Genomic DNA, 24,938 nt, shown 5'->3' on the forward strand with positions numbered 1-24,938 from the left:
TTATAGACTACAGACTCATGTTCATGCCAGCCACGGCACAGTGGCAGCCATGGCAATGAGAGAGGAAAGAACAGCTGTATTAAACCCAGTGATGTCCTCCAAATGGCCCCGGGCTCACGGCTCTCAGCACCTTCCTGAGCCCGCATCTTCCTCCTGCCCACACCTACCTGTCTCTATCTTGCCTCCACCTGGAAAACTAATCAATGTCTCTTCTTGCTTCCTCAGCCCCCCCACCACCAGGCAGAGTTAGCTGTCCCCTCTAAGGCAGCATCTTTTTGGTCCTCTCATACGTATAATTGCTCCTTGCTCCTCCCCACCCCACCTAAGCAAGTCACCAGCTCCCTGGAAGCACATGCTGCCTCTCCCATTCTGTTGTGCCCCTGGGGCTCCCACCGAGGCCCAGCACATGACTGGCAGGCACGTAGTGAAAGTTTAGTGTAAGTCTACAGGACTGAATTAGATGACATGGTCATTGCCACAGACGGAACCTGAACCCAGCTAGGAGAAACCTATCAGGGTGTCTGTCATCTCTTTCAAGCAGTGCCTCTGTGTCCTCCTCCCGTCAGGCAGCACTGACCACCCCTCCCCTCAGCGGAACACAAAGGGGGACATCAGAGCTCTCCTCATGAGAGTGGCCCACTGGCCTATAGGCATGGACATCCGAAGCAGAACATTGCTATTGAAGTCCAGGGAGATTCAAACACCATCCTGCTCTGAGCTCCCCTAAGGACTTGACCCTGGTACTTAGCGATAATAACCGAGGGCCAACTCTCTGTGCCAGGCACTGTGCTGTGTTCCTTCGTCCAGTGTCCCCCATCAACTCCGTGGTTTACTAGAAGCTATGGCAAGAGCAGAATTCATGAAGGGCACAATGTCTCCTGAGTTCAGTTGGCTCAGAGAATGCTGGGTAAAGTTGGCACTTTCTAGTGGCTGTGTCATGAAGCCACTCACTGACTCCTCACAGCTGCTTCTGGAGGTTGACACCCCTGCTGTGCCCATCAGGTGAGGCGAGGTGACAACGCAAGAAGTGAACCAGGCTGTGGGTATCAGGTGCCCCACACTCTGGCGCCGTGGGTCTGCTGGGGAGGCCTGTGCCTCAGTGTGAGGACCAGAGATGGGCTTTGCTGTGGGGAGGCAGGCCTTGGAAGAGGCCTTTGCTGTTTCAGTGTTGATTTGGCTTTGTCTTGAGGAGAGGCAAGTCTGGAAGAGACTAGTTTTGTGCCTGGCTCTCCTGGCCCACATTTCATCAGAAAGAAGTGCTGGTCCCCTGGGAGGGGGCCTTGGGGCCTGTCTCCCAGGAGTTACCATGGCCACCACGCACTCCCCAGCCTTGGAGAAGAGCAACAGCACCCTCCCCTTACAGCGGCCCACTCCTCTCTCCCCACCCTGGCCTAGGAGAGAGCAGGAGTCTGCCTCCCTCGGCTAATGTGTGACGCCCTTGAGGTGAGCCGGAAGCAGGCGCCTTGTCCTGCTGCCTCGCAGACATCCCCAGCGTCCCTCTGCAGCCTCAGTTTCTGCCACCTTCCCCCCCTGTCCTTTCTTCATCCTTCTCTCCCTGATTCCCCATCATCACCTCGCATGGATCAGTACGTACTAGACGCCCGCCGAGGTGAGGGCCGTCAGAGCACGGGCGGGGGTCACATTTTCCACCATGGCTCCCAGGGCCCAGTTGGCTGCCCGTTGGATGAACTCGCTTGTGTTCCCCATCTTCTGCAGAAGGCAGCGGGTGATCTCCTCGACTTCCTGGTCCATGTTCCTCTTCAAGGCCCAGAAGAGGTCTCCCAGGGCGCTGATGGCAAGACGAGACACCTTGGAGCGGAGGTTGGTGACCTTGGAGAAGAGGAGAATGGGCCTCCAGGACTACTGGCCCTTCGCGTGGGCTCTAAACCCAAAGAGGATGGGTGCCAGGCCGCCCTTTCCACCACCTCCTTACCCTCCCCCCAGGTCCCTGCAGGGACGCTGGGCAAAATGGCCCACCCTGTTACTGTCATAGCTGTTAACTCCATTTTTATCATCATCTAAAATCTGTACACCACTTAGCCTTCAAAGTGCATGTTATGCTTTAAATCTGAAATGTGCCCCACAACCCCACAAGCTCATGCTTTGAAAGCTTGTTTCCAAGCTGGTGACAGTATCTGGGGAGGCTGTGGGACCTTTAAGAGGTGGAGCTTAGCTGGGAAGAACTTCACTAGGGACAGGACTTTGAAACCCCTGGTTCAAGGCACTTCTCTCCCCACCGCCCTTTTCTTTCTCCTTCCCATGCCTGCCACCTCATAATCTCACTGTGGACAAAACAGCTCCACTGCCAAGCCTTCCCCACCATGATGAACTGAAATCTGTGAAACCGTGAGCCAAAATAAACCTTTCCTTAAGTTTCCCTCGGGCATTTTGTAACAACAATGAGAAAAGAACTAAAACAACACATTTACCAAAAAGAGCATCATTACAACTACTGTTAGAAGTAGGTATAAACCACTGGTTTTAAAGAAGGGACCCCATATCACATGGCACAGTATCCTCTCTACCCATGCCCTACCCATCCTTCACCCAGGCTGGAGCACTCTCTTCCCACGGGCCTGGCCTGGTCTCTGTGTGCATCCAGTGAGTGTTCCTGCCTCTCGGGATGGGGCCTAGGCTGAGCCCTGGGCCCTGGGGAATGCTGCAACATGCCTGAAGTTGGGACTCTGGCCCAAAGCATCCCAAACCCCTCCTCAGGCATTCTGAGTGCAGGCTGTGACAATGAGAACACGTGACTTCAGGTGTCTCTCTTCCCAAAGACTGGGAACAAAGAAACCCCAGGTCTGTGTTCTAATCCGCAGGATGGGTAGTGACCTACCTTGGATGGTGGGGACCGAGAAACAAGCAAGGACAAGGGTCAGGAAAAAGCACACACGGGCTGTGGGGAAAGCTTACCTCCGCAGTCACCGCCAAGGACACGCCATGCAGCCTCCCGGCCAGGACCTCCGGATGACAAGCGGCCAGGCGCTGGATGCTCAGCAGGCCCTTCTCCTTCATCTGCCTGAGGAGCAAGGCCAGGCCCATCATGGCTGTGAGGAGGGAGAGCCCCCAGGCCTCGGAGGGAAGGCCTGCCCCCAATCCTGGTCAGCACAGTCGCTTTTGCTGACTGGCTTAGCAATTTTGAGGCCCAGGCTGGCTTCAAACACTCTATGTAGCTGAGGAAGACCCTGAATTTTCTGAAATTTCTGATCCTCCTGCCTCCTTCTCCCAGGTGTTGTGGGGTCACAGATGTGAGCCATCATGTCTGCTTTTATGCGGTGCTGGGGGTTGAACCCAGGACTCTGTGCGTGCCCGGCAAGCACGCTACCAACGGAGCTACACTCTCAGCCTTTTTTAACAGTTTATGTTTTTCTACACGTGCGTATAGTGTACTGAGTGTGTTTTCCCCACCTCCCCTGCCTATCCTTCTCTCACCCCAGCCTCTTAGTCCCTAGGCAGAGTCATTTCTACTTTCACGACATATATACCACACATATATGACTTTATGTATCTATATAAAATCTAGGAAGCACAAATGAAAGGAAAGGTAGACTATCTTTCTGAAACTAGCTTAGTACACTTAATAGGATTATCTCCAAATACAGGCTGTTAAGGACCCCTGGCTGGCCCCTGGCTCTGGCAGGGTTGGGCTCTTGAGCCCTCCAGGACCTGCCAGGCCTTGAACACGAGGCAGATGCCTTCAAGAGAGTGCCTGGAGTGAGGACTGAGACGGGAAGCTCCTCATCAGAGTTCCAGGCCCCGCGTCATCACTTGACACGTGACTCAGCTCCCGTGTGCCAGTGTGCACGGGCACTGCAGGAGGAACACGCCAATTCAACTTGAGCTCGAGAAACTGAGCCGCTCTTGTCCTCAGTCTCCGTGATCTATGGTCACATTCCTCCCAGCCTTATCTGGTTCTGGCAGGTCACAGAGCAGTGCATATGGCGACTTAATGGGGCCCAGAACACATGCAGGAAGATAGAGACACCACATAAATGTATCCACAGTGCTTCCATACATGCACACACATAAGGACTTCTTACATGGTAGCAGAGTTCAGGGGCCGGGAAGGGGGACAGCAAGGGGACAGGAACTCTTCTGCAACCCCCCCTAGATAACTCAGGCACAGAGGGTACACAGGGAAGGTGCCTCCTCACCAGTCATTGCTGCTGAGGTACTGGAGGGCATCTGTCAACCCCAGCTCTGGGTTTGAGAAGGGCCTCAACTCCCTGAAGGCTCTCAGATCCATTTCCTCCTCCTCTTCCTCCCATTCAGGAGAGCCCAATGTGAACACGGCAGGTAATGAGTTAGCTGTTCAGGGGAAGAAACAGAAGTTCACCAGGAGAACTGGGGAACACCCCCAAGAGCTGGGCCTTCCACGCCTGAGCACCACACAGGGAAAACAAACAAACAAAAAAAGATGGTGCCAGGCATGGTGGTACATACCTATGATCCCAACACTTAGGAGTCTGAGGCAGAAGGATCAAGAGTTCAAGGCCAGCATGGGCTACATACCAAGTCCCCATCACAAAAACATTCATAATCAAACAGATGCTAAAGACTAGTCCCACACTAAGGCTTTCAGTCTGACAGTCACAGGAATGGAGGTGGGAGGTGAGGCAGTGAGTATAAATAGTTCTGCTCCGCCTGCAACCCCACAAGGCACACTGAAAGGCACTCCGAATCAGACTGATTGTGTCAGAGCTCTTAGTAAAAAACCTTTTCAAATGAAGGCTCACTTGAATGCCCAGTATACATAAAAGGAAGACAGAATAGAAGCCCCTCTGGGAGAGTGGGACAGGGCCTCTGCTGGTCTCTTCACCTTCCCAGAGGTCCTAGCTGGCCCTGCCACCCCAGTGATTCCAGTCTCTAACCAGCCTTGCCCAGCCCCAGCAGTGCGAAGCCACAGGCAGACAGCTAAGAGCTCCCCAGAACCCGCCTCCTTCCTCTCCCTGGTGTTTCTAGTTACTTCTTCAGAGGCACTTTGCCCCATCCCTAGGACACTTCACATCAAGTGGACACACTGACCAGGCTACCACAATCCCAGGTGTGACATCCTGGGTCCCTAGACATTCATCATTCATTTATTCTCTCTCTCTTCCCCTGCCCCAAGAAAGGTGACCACCCCTTTACCTCATCTTGAACAAGGGCAACCAGTCAAAGCCAGTCAAATAAGGTCTCACTTGCCATGCCGCAAAGCACCCCAAGACCATTGAGGGCAAAGGTCCGAAGCCCACCTGAAGCATGACGGGCAAAGCTGGGCTCCCGCCTGCTCACGGGGATGCTGGGCAGTGAGGCGCGATTGGCCCGTTTCCTCAGGATGATGCCCATGTTGCTCCTGCGTGGGCTGCTCAGGCGGGTGGACGCAGACGAGGCCCCGCTGCTCCGCAGAGGAAGGAGGCCTGTAGAGAAAGGCCTAGGACTGAGCAGGTCCTGCCTGCCCCGGCCCCCCAGGTCCTGTGGCAATGGGCCTAGCACAGGCAGTAGGAGAGGGGACATGGCTCCTTGTCCTCTCTCACACTGGGGACAGTGGGGAGCTGTGGGCGACTCCTCTCTTTGAGGGTTGAAAACCCAAGAGTTGACCGAGATCTTTCCTCGGAGGAGTGTCCCGTCCTTGGCGTCCGCACCTTGCTTCACTAAGGCTCTCCGGGAGCCCCGGGAAGCCAGCTGCCGCTCCAGCTCCTGCACCCCGCAGGGCCGCTCCACCTCCTCCAGCTGCTTCAGCCGTATCTTCTCCTGGGCACACTTGGAAATGGTGACTTGGACCTGGTACAAGGTCAAATCAAACTCCATTAATCTCCAGGACCCAACCAGTCTTCCTGTGCGCTCATTCATTCAATCATCAAACATGATGGTTTCCCCCCACATGTCAGTCACTGTTCCAGAATGGATAAAAACAAAAGGAGTGAGTCCTAAGCTCCTCGAAGCTTCATGAAACACGGGGGAAGATAAACAAGAAACAGACGACTCTTTAATGTCACACGAGGTTGCTAGAAGTAAGGTAAGGTGACAGTGGCTTTGGCTTTACATACGAAAGCCCACAGGACTCCCTTCGGTTGAAATGTGGGATCAGTGGAGAGAGGAAGCAAGCCACACAGTTTCTGGAAGCATGGGCACAAAGGCACTGAGGCCAGATGTGCCCAACACGAGTGGGGAACACTGACTAGTGTCGGGTACTAGGCCGGGAAGTGGCAGCATCTATTCCATGCTGGGCCATGTGGGCACAGCAAAGACTGGGGACACAAGACCATTAAAGGTCTTGAGGATCTGACATTCATTTTGGGAAAATGGCTTCTCCAAGGGTTGAATTTTCATAACATTTTATTTCAACTATCTTGATACTCATAAGAAATTGTAAAACATAGCTAGGCGTGGTGGTACACACCTTTAATCCCAGCACTTGGGAGGCAGAGGTAGGAGGATCGCTGTGAGTTCAAGGCCACCCTGAGACTCCATAGTGAATTCCAGGTCAGCCTGGGTTAGAGTGAGACCCTACCTCAAAAAACAAAAAAAACAAAAAAAAAAAAGAAAGAAAGGAATTGTAAAAATGGACCCTAGAGGGCGAGGAGATGGCTTAGCAGCTAAGGCGTTTGTCTGCAAAGCCAAAGGAACCGGGTTCGACTCTCTAGGACCCACATAAGCCAGATGCACAAGGGGGTGCATGCATCTGGAGTTCGTTTGCAGTGGCTGGAGGCCCTGGTGCGCCCATTCTCTCTGTCTCTCTGCCTTTTTCTGTCTCTTAAATAAAGAAATGGACCCTAGAGTCTCTTCACTGACCTCCCCCTATGCACAATCATAGAAGACTCCAACCTCCATCTGCCAAGGCCCACACTGGCTCCACCATGGAAGAATCTAGAGCAGGTGGGAGCAAGGAGAGCCACTGGGGAAGAACGGGACATTGGAGCCAAAGTGAGGGAGGTAGATGAGCATAATGCAAATGGGGACAGTGGGACAGGCAGGCTCCTGGCACACGTCACCAGGAGAGCTGGCTCTGCAGACATACAAGGTGGGGGAGAGCATGAAGAGTCAGGCCTGGCAGCTGGCTGGAAGGCTGGTGCTGCCATTGGCTGAGTAGGGACCCTGTGAGAAAAGGGTTTGGGAATTAAGTTTGAGGCATGGTAGGTTTGAAATCTAGCTAGGTATCTAAGTGGAGATTGGGGCAGTCAGAGGAATGTGGACTGGCAAGGGCATTGGGAGCCCTCATCCAGGAGAGGATACTTGACAGAGACCAGACGATGAAGCTCTGGGGGACTTGACGTCCAGGAGTCAGAAAGATGGAGGGACCAGCAAAGGAGAGCAGGAAGACAGAGGACCAAGAAAGGGCCCACCTCATTCCATCCCCAGGGGGAACAATTCAAGAGAGAGGTGCTACAAGCTGAGTCACAGGCTACCGCGCAGGTGAGGGGATGAGGACTGGCGTGGGGCTGCGTGGGCTGCTGAAGGTCACAGGGGCAGTGGAGACTAAAGCCCGGCTGAACCACATTTAAGAGACAGTGGGAAGCGATGCTCAGTAGTTTTGCTTTGGGTTTGGGTTTTGTCCCATTAAGATGGAAAAGCTAACAGAGAGCCAGTGCACGCTGGGCATGGTTTGGCGAAGATGGTTGACACTGGAGTTGGCGCTCTGGAGTGGTTGGGTCAGAACAACAGGAGATGGAGAACAAGTGGCACCTTAGAATTGGGATAACATGAGGGAAGTGATTTGTAAGGCCAAGGTCTGCAGGATGAGCATGGGCTGAGTGGCTGAGGCAGGCTAGACGATGAAGTCAAGTTGCTGAAGGGAGTTTTCATGTCCCCCTGGAGAGAGGGGAGCCTGGCCCTGTCATCGTTACCCGGGGCAACCCTGTCAATAGCACAGCACACGCAGGGAGGGGCCCTTGGTCCATGTTCTCTGCTGAACTGTTTTATCTGGGTCAGAGGAGGAGCTCAGGGCTGGGGAGGACTCACAGTGGCTCTGCCACGGTTCACCAAATTCATCCCAACCAGGAAAGACAAGCTACCTTCCCCCCAAGGTCACCTTAGGAGTACAGTGTATTTGTCAACCTGTCAAGAAGAGATTTGGCCCATCAAGCTCTGAGTCAGCTGCCTCTTGGTTGCTATCTTGGGGGTCAGTTCAAATTACTCAGCGTGGCTCACCTAAGCCGTCCGCGCTCTGCACAGCATCCTGCCAACCCACACCCGACTTCCCGCTGTCCTTCCTCCTCCCCTGCCGCCGCTCGGGGACCCGCCATGCTCTTCCCTGTGCCCGGTGCCCACCCTCCTCCTCCCCACCTCCCTGCTGCTCCCTCACTTTGCACAGCCCTCGTCTCCAGCTGTCCACAGTGCTGGCTGCAAGGGCTTGGGCAGCAGCCTCGGCTCTCCCTGATCGGCCTCCCTGCCTCCCGGCTGGCCCCACACCCGGTCCCACAAGCGTGCTTTCCTTCAACCAGTTTCACTTCAGCTCCTCTTGCCTCCCTAATACCTTGGTGCTGGTCTCCTTCTGGTCCTCTGCTTTCATCAAGGGGTGGGCTCCTTTGGTGTGGCCGAAAGACAAAGCTGTCAGCACGCGGACTGGCGGTGATGAAGCCAGGGACTGGTCAGGGGCTGCGGCAGACTTGGCTCTGACGGCTGGGGCCAAGGGCTTTGGCTCTGAGGAGTTAAGCGCAGACATGGCGCTGAGCAGGGCCCTGGCTCTGGGTGGAGGAGGACTGTACGGACTGTACGGAGAAGAAGCTCCCCTCTCCACCCTCCTGATCAACACTTCCCTAGTGGGGACGTCAGGTTTGCTCTCTAGAGGCTCATTCCATCATTCCCCATTCATCTGTCTATCCACCCACCCACCCAGTCATTCACAAAGCAAGCAATCACTCTGTTGCTGCTTCTAAGATGTGCAGGGGTGGGAAACAGGAAACACAGTGCCCAGCCAAGTTGAAGGGGTGGGAAACAGGAAACACAGTGCCCAGCCAAGTTGAAGGGGCCAGAGAACTTACAGGAAGCTAGTCTGACCCTCTCATTTCACAGACGGAAAAGATGAGGCCTAGTGACCTTCAGATGTCCTTGTGATTGATTCAAGTACAAGTTGATCTCCAAACAATATCATTTCTAGAGCATCTCTTTATATTATCCCAATCAATAGATTTACATTTTTTTTTTAATATCCTTAATTTTCTCACCAGCTAACGGGCTCCACCATCTGGGGGTGCCCAAAACTGGAGGGGGTCTTGAATCTGACCTTCTGCACAGCTCTCTGCTCACTGGGTCTTCTGCACAGTCCGTGCCTCCTGTGGAAGACCCCTCTGCTTGGAAAGGGGGAGGAGGATGAAGAGCCCGTGGTAAAGCAGGGCTAAGAAGTCAAAAGTGCGGCCAAGGGCAGGTGGTTGAGGACAACTAAGCAGGGCAAAGTCGGCAGGAAAGCCACAAGATTCTGGGCAGCCCTCAGCTCCAAGCAACGGTGCGGGAGCCCCACTGTGTGCTGTGGGGCAACTCATCCCCAGCTGTGGTGTCTGGCTCAGGCGTCCCCATTAACTCAGGTGTTCTGAATGCCAGGTTTCTAGCTGATGGAGATTTTGGAATTAACGCCTCCTGGAGGCAGTGTATTGTTGGGGATGGGCTTATGGGTGTTATAGCCAATTTCCCCATGCCAATGTTTGGCACACTCTCCTGTTCCTGTTGTCCATCTGGTGTTGACCAGGGGGTAATGTCCACCTTCTGCTTATGCTATCATTTTCCCTGCCATCATGGAGCTTCCCCCTCAAGCCTACAACCCAAAATAAACCTCTTTTTCCCTCAAACTACTCTTGATTGGGTGATTTCTACCAGCAATGTGAACCTGACTGCAACAGTATAGTTGGTACCAGAAGTGGGATCATTTGCTGCTAGACTCCTGACTGTGTGGCTTTGGCCTTTTGTAGCTGATTTTCAAGAGGAATGTGGAAGGATTTGAAACCTTGGCCTAAGAGATGCCTTGAAGTGTTGTAAGTCCAGCTTGATGGACTGTTCGGGTCAGAGTTGAAAGACCTGAATGCAGTAAGAACTATGGACTGTGAGGTTTGACTTATGAGGGTGAGAAAGAGCTTTGCCTGGACTGGGCTGCCAGTTTATGTGGGAAGCTTGCTGTTATGCCCATGTCCTGAGACATCGTGCAGAGCTGCTTTGTGTAGAAATGAACTAGTGTGAGCAGAGGGATATGGCACAGAAATGAAATCTTTGGGTGAACTTCTGCCTGTTCAGCTGCAATTATATGAGAATATATATATATTAAATATATATATTACAACCTTTGAGATTGGGCCAGCTGACCTGCACCGGGGCAACAGGAAGAATGTAGACTCTTTTGAAGGGGCCTGAGTGCTCAAAGAGTATTCTATTCTTCAAAGACTGCTTAATTCCCCCCTAGATTAACAAACTGGCACCCTACCTGGTATTGTAGAGTATAAGAAATGCAAGAAAGAGAGGGTCACTGAGTTTGAATTGTGGTCTTGTGTTTTGGAAATGGCATGGGCAGTGAGAAGCAGGTTTGCTGGATGTCTACAGGGAGACCCCATGCGGCCACGAGGAAGAACAGTGGGTTGCAGTGGAGATGCCAGGACCACAAGATGGCTGCCAAGGAGAGCTGCCAGCCCCAGATGGAGTTTTCCAGGGCTGTGAATAGCCTAGCTGGAGGGGTGGAATTGGAAGTCCAGAGACTTGTTGCTGGTTAGAATTATCGGACTTAGAGATTTGTCACTGACTAGAGTTGTTGGGCTTAAAGCTACGAAGTTTGATGTTTGCCTTGTTTTAAGTCTTGTATTGGCTAAATATTTCTTGCTATGCCTAATGCCATATTTTGCAGTGTGAATATTTATTCTGTGCCATTATGGGTTTTGGGGGGATTTTTTTGTAATATGGCTTAGTTAAAATATCTGGGATTATGGGGATCTTTGAACATCATTGGGATAGATGAAAACTATGGGGACTTTTAAAGTTGGACTGAATACATTGTATTTTATATCATGTATGGTTGTCAGTTTATGGAGGCCAGGGGCAGAATGTTGTGGTTTGGTTCAGGTGTTCCCCATAAACTTAGGTGTTCTGAATGCTAGGTTCCCAGCTGATGGAGATTTTGGAATTAATGCCTCCTTGAGGCAGTGTATTGTTGGAGGTGGGCTTATGTGTGTGATAGCCAGTTTCATCATGCCAATGTTTGGCACACACTCCTGTTCCTGTTGTCCACCTGATGTTAGCCAGGGGTGATGTCCACCCTCTGCTCATGCCACAATTTTCACTCCTATCATGGAACTTCCCCCTTGAGCCTATACGCCAAAATAAACCTATTTTTTTCCCACAAGCTGCTCTTGGTTGGGTGATCTCTACCAGCAATATGAACCTGACTGCAACACCAGCTGCCAGACACAGGGGCAAACAACACTGTAAGGTCTTTAATACACCCACTTCCTCAGCAATATCTATAATGGATACCTAAAAAGCCTCGACTTAGCAATCCACCCTATCCACAGGTCCTTATATCAGGGTCTCCTGGCCAAACCCCCATGACAGCCAACTCAGTGGTAGCATCTAAGGACACTTAGGGCACCTGTGCATCACCACAGACCACAGACTCATCCATATAGCTAGGCCAGGGAGTCAGGAGAAGAAACAGCTGTCACCAAGTTGTCACCTGCCAGGCCTGCCTCTCAGGCTCAGCTCAGTGTCTTTCCTGGGCCTCCTGGGCACTAGTCTAGGCCTCCTCCAGCTGTCCCTCCTGCCAACCATCATGGCAGCTGCCACCTGCAGCCTGGATTCAGAGTTCCCCTCACCTCGCCTGCAGGAGGTGCACTGCTCCAGCCTCCGCCCAGTTTCCTTTCCCAGGCTCCCTCTCCACAGAGGGAGGTCACTGGCCTTGAAATGATCCCTTTTCCCTCTCACCCTCTTCCCTCCCATCTCCCTCATCCCAACTGAAAGCTGTTGGTCTCCCTGCTCCCTGACTTCTAGCCTGGGCTTAGCTCTGTTCCCCTGACATTTGAACCTACGGGGACAGCTGGCAGAAGCGTTTGTAGGGGGTGGTGTAATGTCCAGTGAAGACATCTCTTCAGGCTTAAAATAGAGCAAGGGGCCATTGTAAAAAGTACTAGCCCCTCTGGGTAGCTGTGCCACCCACCTGCAAACTGACAAGGCTGCTTCCCAGGTTTCCAGAGCAGGGAGAGTCCCCTCACTGAGCCTCAGTGTGTCCCCACATCTGTCAAATGATGACAGCTCAGCAGACATGAATGGGCCAAGCTACGTGAGCTACGTGTCTCAGTGCTTGGCAGAGCACGTGCCAATAAGCACTGTTTTCTTTCTGGCCTCTGGCCCAGGTCTGATGCCACCTTTCAGCATGGGACTATGGTAATGTCAGCTTATCCATTCATCCGTGAAATGAGGTCCTTGATGCTGACGCGAGAGCCCTCGGGTCTCTTCTGGCCTAATTCCACAGCCCACCGGGGAAGACAAAGAAGCACAAACGAGAGGACGTGCTCGTGGGAATACATACCTAGAGATTTAAGGGTCTTCTCCTGAGGCCCACTCTCCTGAGCCAATCTTTAAAAAATAGAGGAGAAAAAGAGCTCAGTGAGAGCCAGGAAGCTAGAACGACCAGCAAAGGAGCCCAGAGGAACTCCGGGGCAGGGGGACGGCGATGGGGCATGGAATGGAGCAGGCGTCCCTGCCAAGCAGCGAGAAAGTTAGTGCCCTCTGTAAACATGCAGTTGGTTGAGTGCCCATCAACTCCGGCTGGCCTTGGAGGTTCCTGGCCATCGATTCCCCAGGCAGTGGCAGCGGCATCCTCTAGGAAACTGCTCTCCTACAGAGCGTTCCTGCCTCCGCCCTCCCTCCCCGCCATCCCGGCCATGGCCTCCTGGCTGGTGGAGTGAGGACCGCAACACAGGATGGTGAGCTGCCCAGAGCTCAGATCTACAACCCCAGGAGAGCTCAGAGAGCCCCCTAAAGAGTACTTTTCTCCTTCACCCTCCCCCCAGTGGAATCTAAAGAGATGGGACCCCTTTGTTGTGACAGGAAGTCACCCCCATCTTGTACCAGAAATTAAACCCCAATTATCCATAGGAAAGGAGATGGGGACCGTTCCCTGGTACAGGCTTTCACTGTAACATTTCAGATAAGCAGTACCACCGGCTTCTACAACAGATCCGCACTGAAGACCTATTGTGTACCAGCTAGTTGCTGAACACCTACTGTGTGCTGAACACAGCTCAGTCCAAAAGAATAGAATGGCAGCATGACAGACTAAGATTCTTGCCCTCACGGAACTTAGACTCCTGAGCAGGCCAGCTATGTAGCATGTGACAGGACCCCTCACTGGGGAAGCAGGAAGGACATAGGTGTTATGATCCATGGTGTTGGCGGGTGAAGAAGCCACTGTGAAGAGACCAGACAAAGGATCCTGTGTGTTCTGGCCTTACTGGTTTCACTCAGCAGAATGACTTCTGCCAGGGTGGCTAGAGAGCAGACATCAGCATCTGCCTCGACATGGGGGACTGTGGAGGTCAAGGGGAACCCTAAGCACACTGGGGAAACTGAGTTTCAAGTGAAGCCTGTTCCATCCAAGCCTCTGAGCTGCCACAGGGAACAGGTGCAGCCTCTTGGGTCCAGACCCGCCTGGAGGACTGTGTGAGCTGGACACAGGAAGGAAGTGTTCCTAGATACCCAACGTATCTTTGCCATTGGAGCTCGCAACCACCCTTTGTTTCAAGAGGGTAGGGTCAAGAGAAGGGGTGATCCGTTTCTTTCCATCTGAAGCCCTTGGGCAGTCTCCGGTCTTCTTCCTGAGACTCCACAGTGACAGGCCAGAGGCATGACGCGGGGCAGAGCCTGCCCTTCAGATCCTCTACCACTGTCCACTTACAGAGCAGAGTCCAGTCCCTCCCTCCACCACGGCCCCTCCCGCTCCAGTCGCACATCAAAGCAGGGTGTGTCCCAGGACACCGCAAGCAGAACCCACGGCTGGTCTCCCCAGTACCTCAGCGCAGCCCCTCCTCCCCACTCCCTGTCTCCACAGAAGGCTCCGGTCCATATAGCTGCAGAAGCGGGAGCCCCGGCCCAGGGCCATCCACCCCCACCCTCGCTGGCCGCACACCCAGTCAGTGGCCAGGTGGCAAGGCCACAAAGGCCACCATTGTGTTCACCTGTCTTCACTGCGGTGGACCCGTCACATCTGACCCTGCCCTGCTCGGGGGACATGGGTGTCTCCCCTCCGTTCCTGTCACAGCCCCTGCCTTGGCCCAAGCTGCCCACATCACTCCATGGTTGCCATGGTGATCTTTTGAAATCAGAGCTAGTCTCACCTCCACACCAAAGCCCTTGGAGTCACCTTATTCCTTCAGGACAGAGCTCACACTCCTCAGGCGAGCATGCGTGGGACCCTCAGTCAGTCTGCCAGCCTGTCTCATAAGCACTTCTGGCAGCGCCCTAAATGCCTCCATCATTCCCCTCCTCATGGCTCTCCCTCCTCTATTTTGTACCATCCCTCCCTCAAAAGCCCCCCAAGAAGTCTTCCCACTATGACTCGCATGGTTTTTCTCTAGGCTTCTCAACATCCAGGGCAGCCTTCCTTCCTTCCATCTTACCTCCTCCCTCGGACTCAGTCATGTCTGTGCAGCTGTCCTCGAGATCACTAGAGTGCAGGCTGTGTGGTACTCAGCGGGTACCCAGCCCGTGCTTAATTGTGCCTAAGCGAGTAAACGGGTAGACAGGTGGATGGATAGATGAATGAACTGAGCAGCAGATGACACGGAGTGAGGTGAACTTCGTACTCATGCACAGTCAGTGCAGAGAGACCCCAGTCACCACCACGCAGGACAGAACACGGATTTACGATGCAACCTATTTATGCCAGGCACCAGTCCTGGCATCATGGAGGCCCCAGAGGCTCTTGAGATATGCCCATGCCCTGTACTGCTCCAAGGTAAAGAATAAAATGAGGGGCTGAAGGGATGACTTAGCGGCCAAGGTATTTGCCTGCAAAGCCAAAGGACCCAGGTTCAATTCCCTGGAACCCACATTAACCAGATGTACAAGGAGGTGCACACATCTGGAGTATGTTTTCAGTGGCTGGAGGCCCTGGCACCCATTCTCTCCCCACCCTTTCTCTGTCAAATAAAAATATGAGTAAAAATAAAATGTATTTTTAAAAGAATAAAATGAGGTTTACATAAGACAAAGTGAATCAACAGTGTTAACCTGCGGTGGCTTCTGCAAGCTCTATGGATGGCCAGCTAGGCCAGATTATACCAACTGACGCAATGGTGCCATGTCTGTTATGGAGGAACTTGAGGCCTGCCCCAGAGGAGGGAATTCCTGCCTGGTACTGAAAAGCCAATCAAAAACCTATATCTTGGGGCTGGAAAAATAGCTTCATGGTTAAGGCACTTGCCAGCAAAGCCAAAGGACCCAGGTTTGATTCCTCAATACCCACATAAAGCTGGATATACAAGGTAGCACATGCATCTGGAGTTTGTTTGCAGCAGCTAGAGACCCTGGCGTGCCCATTCTCTGTCTCCATCTACCTTGTTTTCTCTCTCAAATAAATAAAATATTTTTTAAAGCCTATGGTTTGGGAGGTTATAAGCCCTATGAGGGAAACTACTACAGTTGTCTGGCTAAATGGATATATTATGCCCACCAAACGGCCCTCTAAATAATTATGTTCATGACATTCATATCCATTTATAAATTTTACTCTCACTTTTGGCTAGAAGAGCTTTCCTTTTCAGATGGCGGTAACCACTCAGGTGACTCAAAACTCACCATAGTTTTGAGAAGTGACACTGGAGTGTTCAGCACTAAGTGAGACATCTCCATCACACCCTCCAAGGCTCAGGGGCCATTGCAGAAGAGGTGGCGGAAAGAAGGGGCCGGACTGCTTATGTGCTGTCTTCCAGACACAAAGTGACATTGTTATCAACTCATGACTTCACAGTGGCTGACACTACCTACACAAGACATACATAACGGGAGAGAAAAAAAAATAATGACATCAAAATAAAAAGTGAAAAAAAAATAAGGGATTAAATGGAGGAGTCTCCTCTCAAAGCTACAAACACTTAGAGGTGAATGAAGATGGAGGTTCTAGAACAGTCGTATGTGGGTAAAATGGAAGATGAGAATGTGGAGCAAAGGGCCGCAGAGGAGCCCTTGGGTGACTTCAAGAAGGAGCCAGAGTTGAAGGCAGAAGGAAACCATAAGGACAAGTCATCTGGGAGCCTCTGCACCATTGTCCTCAGAAGAAAGCCGTGGGGATAAACCACCCAGCGCACTTCACCGTGACCCCAGCTGAAGCCACAAAGGAGCTGGGGAGATGAGCAAGAGTGCAGCTTTCTTGGTGAACCCGATATCAACACAAGGGTGGAGGAGATAGACACTTAGGACACGCAACACCTACCAAACCAGAGATCCAGAGGCTCCTAAGAGCCCATCACTGAGGTAGACTTAAAACACACCCAACATGGCTCAGGGAATTTTGTGGAAGAGGGGCGGAAAGATTGTTAGAGCCACTGCCTTTCCCCAATAACTGACTGCTGCCCCACAATGCATGACCCACAATCCCCGTGGGGTTGACCTGCATCCCCAATGAGGAAGATCCCTTTGGAAAACAGGTCAGGGATGGGGAAAGAATGGTTCCAACATGTGCTGTTTACATAGTAAGTATGTCCATAACTAATAAAAATGGCAAAGAAAGAAGAAAGCCAGCCATGGGGAAGTGACAAGAGTGAGCAGCACAGGGAGGCCCAAGGGGCCAGCGGCACAGAGAAGAGCTGAAGACCCAGCGGCTCCTCACGGCACACGGTGCCTCCATGGGAATTAGGGGTGCTGGGAGGGGTGGTGTGGGGAAGTGCCAGGTGCCTGTGTTGCTATGACAATGGCATGACCTCTCCCTCCTGAGGTGGACCAGATGGGCAGTGAGGAGCTGGAGATGCCCAGCAGAAGCACGGGCCTCTAGGAGATGTGCACACCGTCAGCACACCCACATGATCCTGCGGGCTCCAGGCCAGCAGTGGCCCTAGGAGCAAGCCAAAGATGTCAGAAATGGCCAGATTTAAGAGAGGAATGAAAGAGAACAGGCGGGAGACCGCCCTGAAAATCCGGCCAGAGGCATAGGCAGGAGAAGAATGAAAGAAGCTCAAGGGCGAGCCACAATCCCAACGATGCAAGGCAATGGAGAGCGGTGAGGAGGGAGGCAGGCTACTGGTTGGCATCAGAGCAAAGAGCAGCACTGATGAGCAGAGGGGAGGAAGAGGCAGGTGCCTGCGCGCAGGAGGCAAGGAGGCAGTGGTGTGAGATGAGGTGAAAGCAGAACAGAGAGAGCGCACACAGAAGCAGGGGCACGGACAGGATCCCACACCCCAAGGAGCTGGAGAATGCTGAGGACATGAGTCTAAATGGAAAGAGGAAGCAGGGCTGGAGAGATTGCTCAGTGGTTAAGGAGCTTGCCTGCAAAACCTAACAAACCTGGCTTGATTCTCCAGGACCCACATAAAGCCAGATGCACAAAGTGGCATATGCATCTGGAGTTCATTTGCACTAGCTGGAGGCCCTGAATGCCCATTCTCTCTCTCTCTCTCTCTCTCTCTCTCTCTCTCTCTCTCTCTCTCTCTCTCTCTCCATATATATATATATATATCTCCCTCTCTGCTTGTAAATGAATAAATAAATATTTTTTAAGAGGAAGCAGCCCAGAAGATGAGAGAGCAAGGATGCTAGAAATGGGAGACTTCAGAACATCAGCTCAAAAGACACAAGAAGGGAGCTGAAGAGATGGCCTAGTGGTTAAGGCACTTGCCTGCGAAGCCAAGGGACCTCAGTTCAATTCCCTAGGACCCACGTAAGCCAGATGAACAAGGTGGTGCATGTGTCTGGAGTTCATTTGCAGTGGCTGAAAGCCCTGGTGCACCCATTCTCTCCCTCTCTCTCTTTCTCTCTCTCCCTATTTCCCTCTCTCAAATAAATAAATATAACTATAAACATAAATATATTTTAAACAAAAGACATGGGAAGGAAGAAGTCACAACAGGAATCTGACTCTGACTGTGCTAGGTGAGCCAAACCCAGAATTCACAAGCGCACACACACACACACACACACACACACACACACATACACACACATGTTTGCAGACATGTACACACAGATGTATACACTCACACAAATATACAATCACAGACACACATGTGCTCACAGACATACAAACACATACATACACAAGCACCACAGACAACACATTCACACAAACATGTACACACTCATGACACCGGCACACGCACACTCCAACACACTCACTCAGACATCAGTCTGGACTGACCATGGATGCTTTGGCCATCTGTCCTTAGTACAAGCACATTCATTAGAACACAAAGTCTCTACCTCACTGAATCCCAATTTTTTCTGTATATAAAGACACTTTTTTAAGTCCAAAAGTTTTGCATACAATACACGCATACACATCAGTGGTTGTATTTGTTTATTTGATTTTTCAAGGTAGGGTCTCACTCTAGCCCAGGCTGACCTGGAATTCACTATGTAGTTTCAGGCTGGCCTCAAACTCACAGCAATCTTTCTTACCTCAGCTTCCAAAGTGCTGGGATTAGAGGCATGCGCCACCATGCCTGGCTAATGGTTATGTATTTAGTATCCATCAGTTAAGAAAATACATAATAACAAAGATCTACCATGAACTCAATCATGCCCTAAAATAATTTGTATTTCGTTCATCACTATAGCAACCATATATGTTAAGAAAATGTAGGAAACAGGGCTGAAGAGATAGCTTAGCAATTAAGGTGCTTGCCGGAGAAGCCTACAGACCCAGGTTCAATTCCCCAGTACCTACATAAGCCAGATGCGCGTGGTGGAGCATGTGTCTGGAGTTCGTTTGCAGTCTTCTCAGACCTGAGGCTACGGTTAGAAAGCTCTGCTCTCGCTAAACGCAGTAGCCCAAAACTGTGCCTGCCAGGGAGGTTCAGCCAGGAGGTGACAAGAACTTGGGGGAAGAGAGATGACTACATGGCAGGCTTGACTTTATGCTCTTACCGTATGTTTGATGCCCTTGGTCCTGTAAGGACATCCTGGCCTAGAGCCACGGGGCCAGGCCGGTGGGAGGAGGTGACCGAAGGCATCCGGGCCTGTGGGATGGGCGGGATCACAATGCCTCCCAGGGACTTGTGCACTTTCTCGTCACTGCAGTGCAGGTATTGCCGGGAAATCTGCACCTGGGGGGAGGGGGTTCTGGTCCATGGACTCATCCCAGGCACCTCACAGAAGGTGGCTCCTCCTGCCAGAAGCCAGCAAGGAAGAAATGCTGGGAAGTCACACATCCCTTGCCCCTCACCCCTGACCACCCCTGCTTCCTGACCATACCCAGTGGGAAAACTGGCGGCCCTTATTATTGTTTGCATTAATGTTTGGATTTCTTTTTTGTCTTCTCATTTCAGAAAAATGCTTGAACATCAAAGCTGGAAGGGATCCTCCAAAACATGTGATCCCAACTTCTAATTTTATACACGTGCAGAACAGAGCCCAGGGAGGGTGTGATTTGCCCAAGGTCATACAACAATGAAGCATAGAGCAGAACCAGCCCCGCATTCTGTCCCCTCTGCCAATTCATTGGCTTTCAACAGAGAGACCCTGCAGGGGGGATTCTGGAACATGAAGCCTTTGGCCCAATAAGGATGCCCTGGCCTAGCGCCAGGACATCAACGCAAGCACAGGTGTCCTGAGGCCCCTGTGTGTCACTCAGCGCTCTCAGGCCAGCTGTGGCAACAGTGTGAGATGCTGTGGGAAGAGGTGAATGAGGGCCTTGAGCCCTTCCCAATGCCGCCCTGACCTTGAGGGCCGTCCTGAGATACCTGCGGAGAAGATAAGATGGCAGGGTGTGGGGTGGTAAAGGAGGGAAAGACAAAAAGACAGCTTTGCAGGCATGGCCCAGAGCTGTGGAGGCACCTTACCTCCCTAGCATGGGCTCCTGAGTCTCGGGGACCCTGCATGCTCCCAGGTGGGTCCAGGATCGTCTCGTTGGTTCCTCTGGTCTCAGGAGTGGTGGGGATGCTCTGGATGGGCGGCATGGGCCTGGGCACCCTCAGCAGCCTCTGAGAACTGGTGCGGGGGATGGTGCTCCTCAGAGGAGCTCCTTTGGGGCCTCCCCCAGGATCCAGAGAGGCTGTACAGGGGTGGAGGTGAGCAATGAGTTAGTGTCTGGAAAACGAGGTGTGGACGGGGATTCTCATGCTGCAGCAAGACCTTGTGTCCTGGCAGACACTGGGATGATGAGAAAGGGCAGATCCACCTCCAGCCCCATGCACACCGTGACACTGAGCAAGCAGACATTACTGGTGATTGTGTGGTGTGTGTGTGTGTGTGTGTGTGTGTGTGTGTGTGTGTGTGTGTGATGAGAAAGGGAAGACCCACCTCCAGCCCTACGCACACCATGACACTGAGCAAACAGACAGTACTTGTGATCTGTGTGTGTGTGTGTGTGTGTGTGTGTGTCTGATGAGAGAGAGCAGATGTACCTCCAGCCCCATGCACACCATGACACTGAGCAAGAAGGCAGTACTGATGATCGGTGTGTGTGTGTCTTATGTGTGCATGTACACACGCATATGTGTTCGCATGTGTGGGTGTACATGCATATGTGCCAGCGTCCATGCATGTGGGAGGGGCAGAGGTTGACTTTGGGTGCTTCCCTCAACTGCTGTCCACCTTATTTACTGTGGCAGGGTCTCTTAGTTGAACCCAAAGCTTGCCAATTCTGCTAACCTAGCTAGCCAGCTTGCTCCTAGGATCCTGCATCTACACTCCCAAACTCTGGGATTACACTTGTGCAGACTTTGCGTGTGTGCTAGGAATCAAAACTCAGATCCCCACACTGCGGGACAACTGCTCAATGCACTGAGCCATCTCCCCAGCCCCCAAAGGATCCTTTGCCATGCTGATCGAATTTCATAGAGCTGCCAGTCAAAGTCAGCAGAACCAGGAGTGGTGGCGCATGCCTTTAATCCCAGTACTCATGAGGCAGATGCAGTAGTATCACCATGAGTTTGAGGCTACCCTGAGATTGCATAGTGAATTCCAGGTCAGCCTGGGATAGAGCAAGATCCTACCTCAAAAAACTAGTAAAAAAAAAAAAAAAAAAAAAAAAAAAGTTAAGAAGCAGTATAGGTAGAAAGAGAGACAAGATCAGTGTTGGTCAAGAGACAGGACAGCAGGTTCCAGTCCTGGACAGCAGTGACCTCTGCTGACTCTGCTCTGTGTGTTCCTCATATTCTATTATGGTTTGAATCTGAAATATCCCCACACTTTCATGTTTTAAGCACTGTCCTCAGCCTGTGGTTCTATTTTGAGAAATTATAGAAACTGAGCCAGGCGTGGTGGTGCACACCTTTAATCCCAGCACTCGGGAGGCAGAGGTAGGAGAATCACTGTGAGTTCGAGGCCACCCTGAGACTACATAGTGAATTCCAGGTCAGTCTGAGCTAATGAGACCCTACCTTGAAAAAGAAAAGAAGAGAAATTATAGAAACTTTAGGAGATGAGGTCTGGCTGGACGTCACTAGGGGCAGGCCTCTGAAGACGGCAGCTCAGCCCCTGGCTCAGTCTTGCTCTCTGTCAGGCTCACCATGATGTGAACAGCCTCCACCACACATGCTACTGCCATGAACTGAGCCGCCTCTGATGCTGCCACACCCTGATGGAACGAAACTGAAGGGAAATGCCTCTTTCTTCCCTTCATGCCCTCTGTTTCTGTCAGGCATTTTGGTTCACAGAGATGCAACAGTCATGCAGACACTAGGTGGGACACTAGACTAGATGGGACCACTTGCAAAAATTGCCAAGTGAACATTTATACAATGGAGTTCTACTCAGCGGTAAAGAAAAATGAAGTTGTGAAATTTGCAGAAAAATGGACGGACCTGGAAAGGATTATACTAAGTGAGGTAACCCAGGCCCAGAAAGCCAAGCGCCACATGTTCTCTCTCATATGTGGATCCTAGCTACAGATGACTGGGCTTCTGCATGAGAATGAACATACTTAGTAGCAGAGGCCAGTAAGTTAAAAAGGAGACATAAAGGGAAGAGAAAGGAAGGGAGGAGGATCCTTAATAGGTTGATATTGTATATATGTAATTACAATGATTGTAATGGGGAGGTAATATGATGGAGAATGGAATTTCAAATGGGAAAGTGTGGGGGTGGGGAGGGAGGGAATTACCATGGGATATTTTTATAATCATGGAAAATGTTAATAAAAATTAAAAAAATAAAATAAAATAAAAAATTGCCAAGTGAGTGCCAGGCGGATGACAGGGGCCAATCAATTCCTCCTATTCCCCTCTCCTCCATTTCCTTTTCATCTAATGGCAGGTGCCTGTAGCCATCTTGACATTCCTAGCACAGCCTAAACGACAAGCCACCAGATCGGCTGTGACACTTCATCCTCTCCACATCCTGCTCACCCACCCTGCAGGACAGCTCTCCCTTGGTGGGAATCCACAAGCCAACCCTAGTGGACCCCAGAGATCCACCTGCATGCCTGCTGATCCTCAGGACTTAGGTAGCCTAGGGTCTCTGACCTCAGAGCAGGTGGGTGGTAGGCTTCACAGCCATGTCCTCTGGGAGCAGCTGAGGGTGTCTGACCTCAGGGTGGGAGCATGGTGGGCAGCAGGGCCAGAGGGGCTCACCTTGTGAGGATGCTGCCATGCCCTCTGACAGCCGCCTCTTCTTGAGCTTGTCTTTGATCTGGATAGTGTCCCGAGCTGCACTGCTGGCCTCTGACTCCAGCAATGGGTGGCGGGGCCCCAAGGCCAGAGCGCCGAAGTGCCCCAGGGAGCCATTCCTAGCTTGCCAGCTCTTCAACGGAGCATCCGGTTTGAGGCTTCCTGGGTTCCCACCACCATTCGCCAGCTTTGATGGCCTCTCGTCGCTTAGCAAGACACTCGGTGCAGGCTGTACAGGGGCTGAGGAGACAGAGGCACGAGTGGATTGTCACTCAGGGTCCAGAGTGTCACCAGGCACCTTCAAACTCACTGGTCTTGCTTCCTCGGAATAATTAGTTGTATGCTTGGTGAGTTCCAGTCACTCGTATTTTGAACCCTGCTGGCAGGGCAGGCCTTTACTCAGTGTCTATGAAGTGCCTGGCCTGAAGGAGGCCCATTTTATGAGGTCTTCAGGGAATAAACATCAAAAATCAAAATGCAGCCCTAGCACATAATGGAGGAGAAACCACTCGTGCTTAGGAAAGGTGTCTGCCCAGGAACCGCGTCCACCGCGCGGCAGATCTGAGCTCACTCGGTGCCACGGAGCATGGATGATACCAAACACAGGCTGAGGGGAGAAGCTGGTGACTAGAAACAAGCCATGTTCTCGTGCACACTTCAATTCCTCATGAGTCAGCATTTGATAAGCACTTATGAGCGCGGGGCACTGTCCAGACCGTGGAGGAACAGAGAGAAGAAGTGGGACACAGCCTTTGTAAAAGACTTTCCATGTGGTACAGGGATAAGATTGCCCAGGAAGAGGTTCAGAATAAGGTAAGTAAACACGTGCTAGAAACCACAGGCCCAGCGCACTGAGAGGGCAGGGGGGTATTGTGGAAGGCCTTGGTGAAGCGCTGGGCCCCAGAGGGGCAGGGCTGGAGAGATGGCTTAGCAGTTAAGGTGCATGCCTGCGAAGTCTAAGGACTCCGGTTCGATTCTTCAGGTCCCACATTAGCCAGATGCACAATGGGGCTCATGTGTCTGGCATTCATTTGCAGTAGCAAGAGGCCCTGGCGCACCCATTCTCACTCTGTCTCTCTCCCCCCTCCTTCCCTCTCTCTGCCTCTAATAAATAAATAAATAATCTTTAAAATAAATAAATAAAAATAAAAGAAACCGGAGGGACAGGGGGAGCATGCACAGGGAGCTTTCAGAAGCTCTCCCACATTGTAGCTTTTCTTAGACTCCCCAGACCCTGAGACCCCGGTGACCAGGCCTCAGACAGCTGGAACATGCCCCAAGGAGAGCTGAACTCACAACCAGCCACAGGCCTGCAAGAGGATGGCCTGAAAACAGTAAGGGACTGGGGCCGGGGAGATGGCTTAGCAGTTAAGGCACTTGCTTGTGAAGCCTAAGGCCTCAGGTTCAATTCCCCAGGACCCACGTAAGCCGGATGTGCAGGTGGCACATGTATCTGGAGTTCATTTGTAGTGGCTGGAGGCCCTGGTGTGCCCATCCTCTTTCTCTCTCTGCCTCTTTCTCTCTCAATAAATATATATGAAAAATAAGGGGCTGGAGGCATGGACGTCTCTATTCAAAGCAAAAGACCGAGTTCTGCCCAATGCAGTTGGCAGCTAGAAGCCGGAGCAGAGTCTCAGAGCAGAAGGGGATGGAGCAGCCAAGTGGAATTGAGGAGAGCACCATGCTGGTGGTACCCTTCCCGCTGCCTCGTGGCCAATGCCTTCCCAAGCCCCGCAGCGCAGGCTCTGCCTCCTGGAGCTGTGCCCCTCTCCCACCTCACCAAGATTCCCACCAAGAAGCCACTTCTCTATTCCCAGGGTCTTCCTCCCTCCCCTCCATCCCCTGCAACACAGAACTAGACCTGCCTGAGGAAACCCAAGGGGCATTTTAAGCAGGAACCACAATGCAAAGTCACACCTGCTGCTGTGTGGCAATGCCCAGACATCGGAAGCGCCTCCCCTCTTCCTCCAGGTGGGACCTCTGCTCGGCCTGCAGTCAGTAGCCCTGGCCAGCTGCCCAGGAAAGCTCTTATCCCCGCTACAAGTTCTCAAAGAAGCCACCAGGGCCATTTGGCTTGGCAGAGTCACCAGGTCCTCCTGTCTCACCTTCGCCATAAGCTGGCAGAGCAGAGTTGATGCTTCCAGGCGGGGGCACTCTGAGACTGGCACTGGTCCGAGGGACACTTCCGCAGTACACGGCCACTGGAGTCAGGACCTTGGCTGGGAA

At 52.1% G+C, this 24,938-nt stretch overlaps 1 protein-coding gene across 3 annotated transcripts in view; it reads right to left on the reverse strand.

Moving 5' to 3' along the window:
• Togaram2 (TOG array regulator of axonemal microtubules 2) overlaps positions 1–24,938 on the reverse strand; it is a 49,440-nt gene that overhangs the window by 21,261 nt on the left and 3,241 nt on the right. Inside the window, exons 2-12 of one of the 3 annotated variants that reach the window (XM_004669407.2) lie at positions 24,818–24,931; positions 22,677–22,952; positions 19,944–20,155; positions 19,030–19,208; positions 12,482–12,528; positions 8,456–8,622; positions 5,625–5,763; positions 5,235–5,399; positions 4,155–4,308; positions 2,914–3,019; positions 1,595–1,830 (exon numbers count right to left, since the gene is read on the reverse strand). In XM_004669407.2, coding sequence (XP_004669464.2) covers positions 1,595–1,830; positions 2,914–3,019; positions 4,155–4,308; positions 5,235–5,399; positions 5,625–5,763; positions 8,456–8,622; positions 12,482–12,528; positions 19,030–19,208; positions 19,944–20,155; positions 22,677–22,952; positions 24,818–24,931 — 1,795 coding nt within the window. The remainder of the gene's footprint in view (positions 1–1,594; positions 1,831–2,913; positions 3,020–4,154; positions 4,309–5,234; positions 5,400–5,624; positions 5,764–8,455; positions 8,623–12,481; positions 12,529–19,029; positions 19,209–19,943; positions 20,156–22,676; positions 22,953–24,817; positions 24,932–24,938) is intronic. The other 2 variants (XM_045151088.1, XM_045151089.1) reach the window with 2 other exon arrangements.

The sequence above is a fragment of the Jaculus jaculus genome, chromosome 5 (assembly GCF_020740685.1).
Source record: "Jaculus jaculus isolate mJacJac1 chromosome 5, mJacJac1.mat.Y.cur, whole genome shotgun sequence".
In the NCBI taxonomy this organism is placed as follows: domain Eukaryota; kingdom Metazoa; phylum Chordata; class Mammalia; order Rodentia; family Dipodidae; genus Jaculus; species Jaculus jaculus.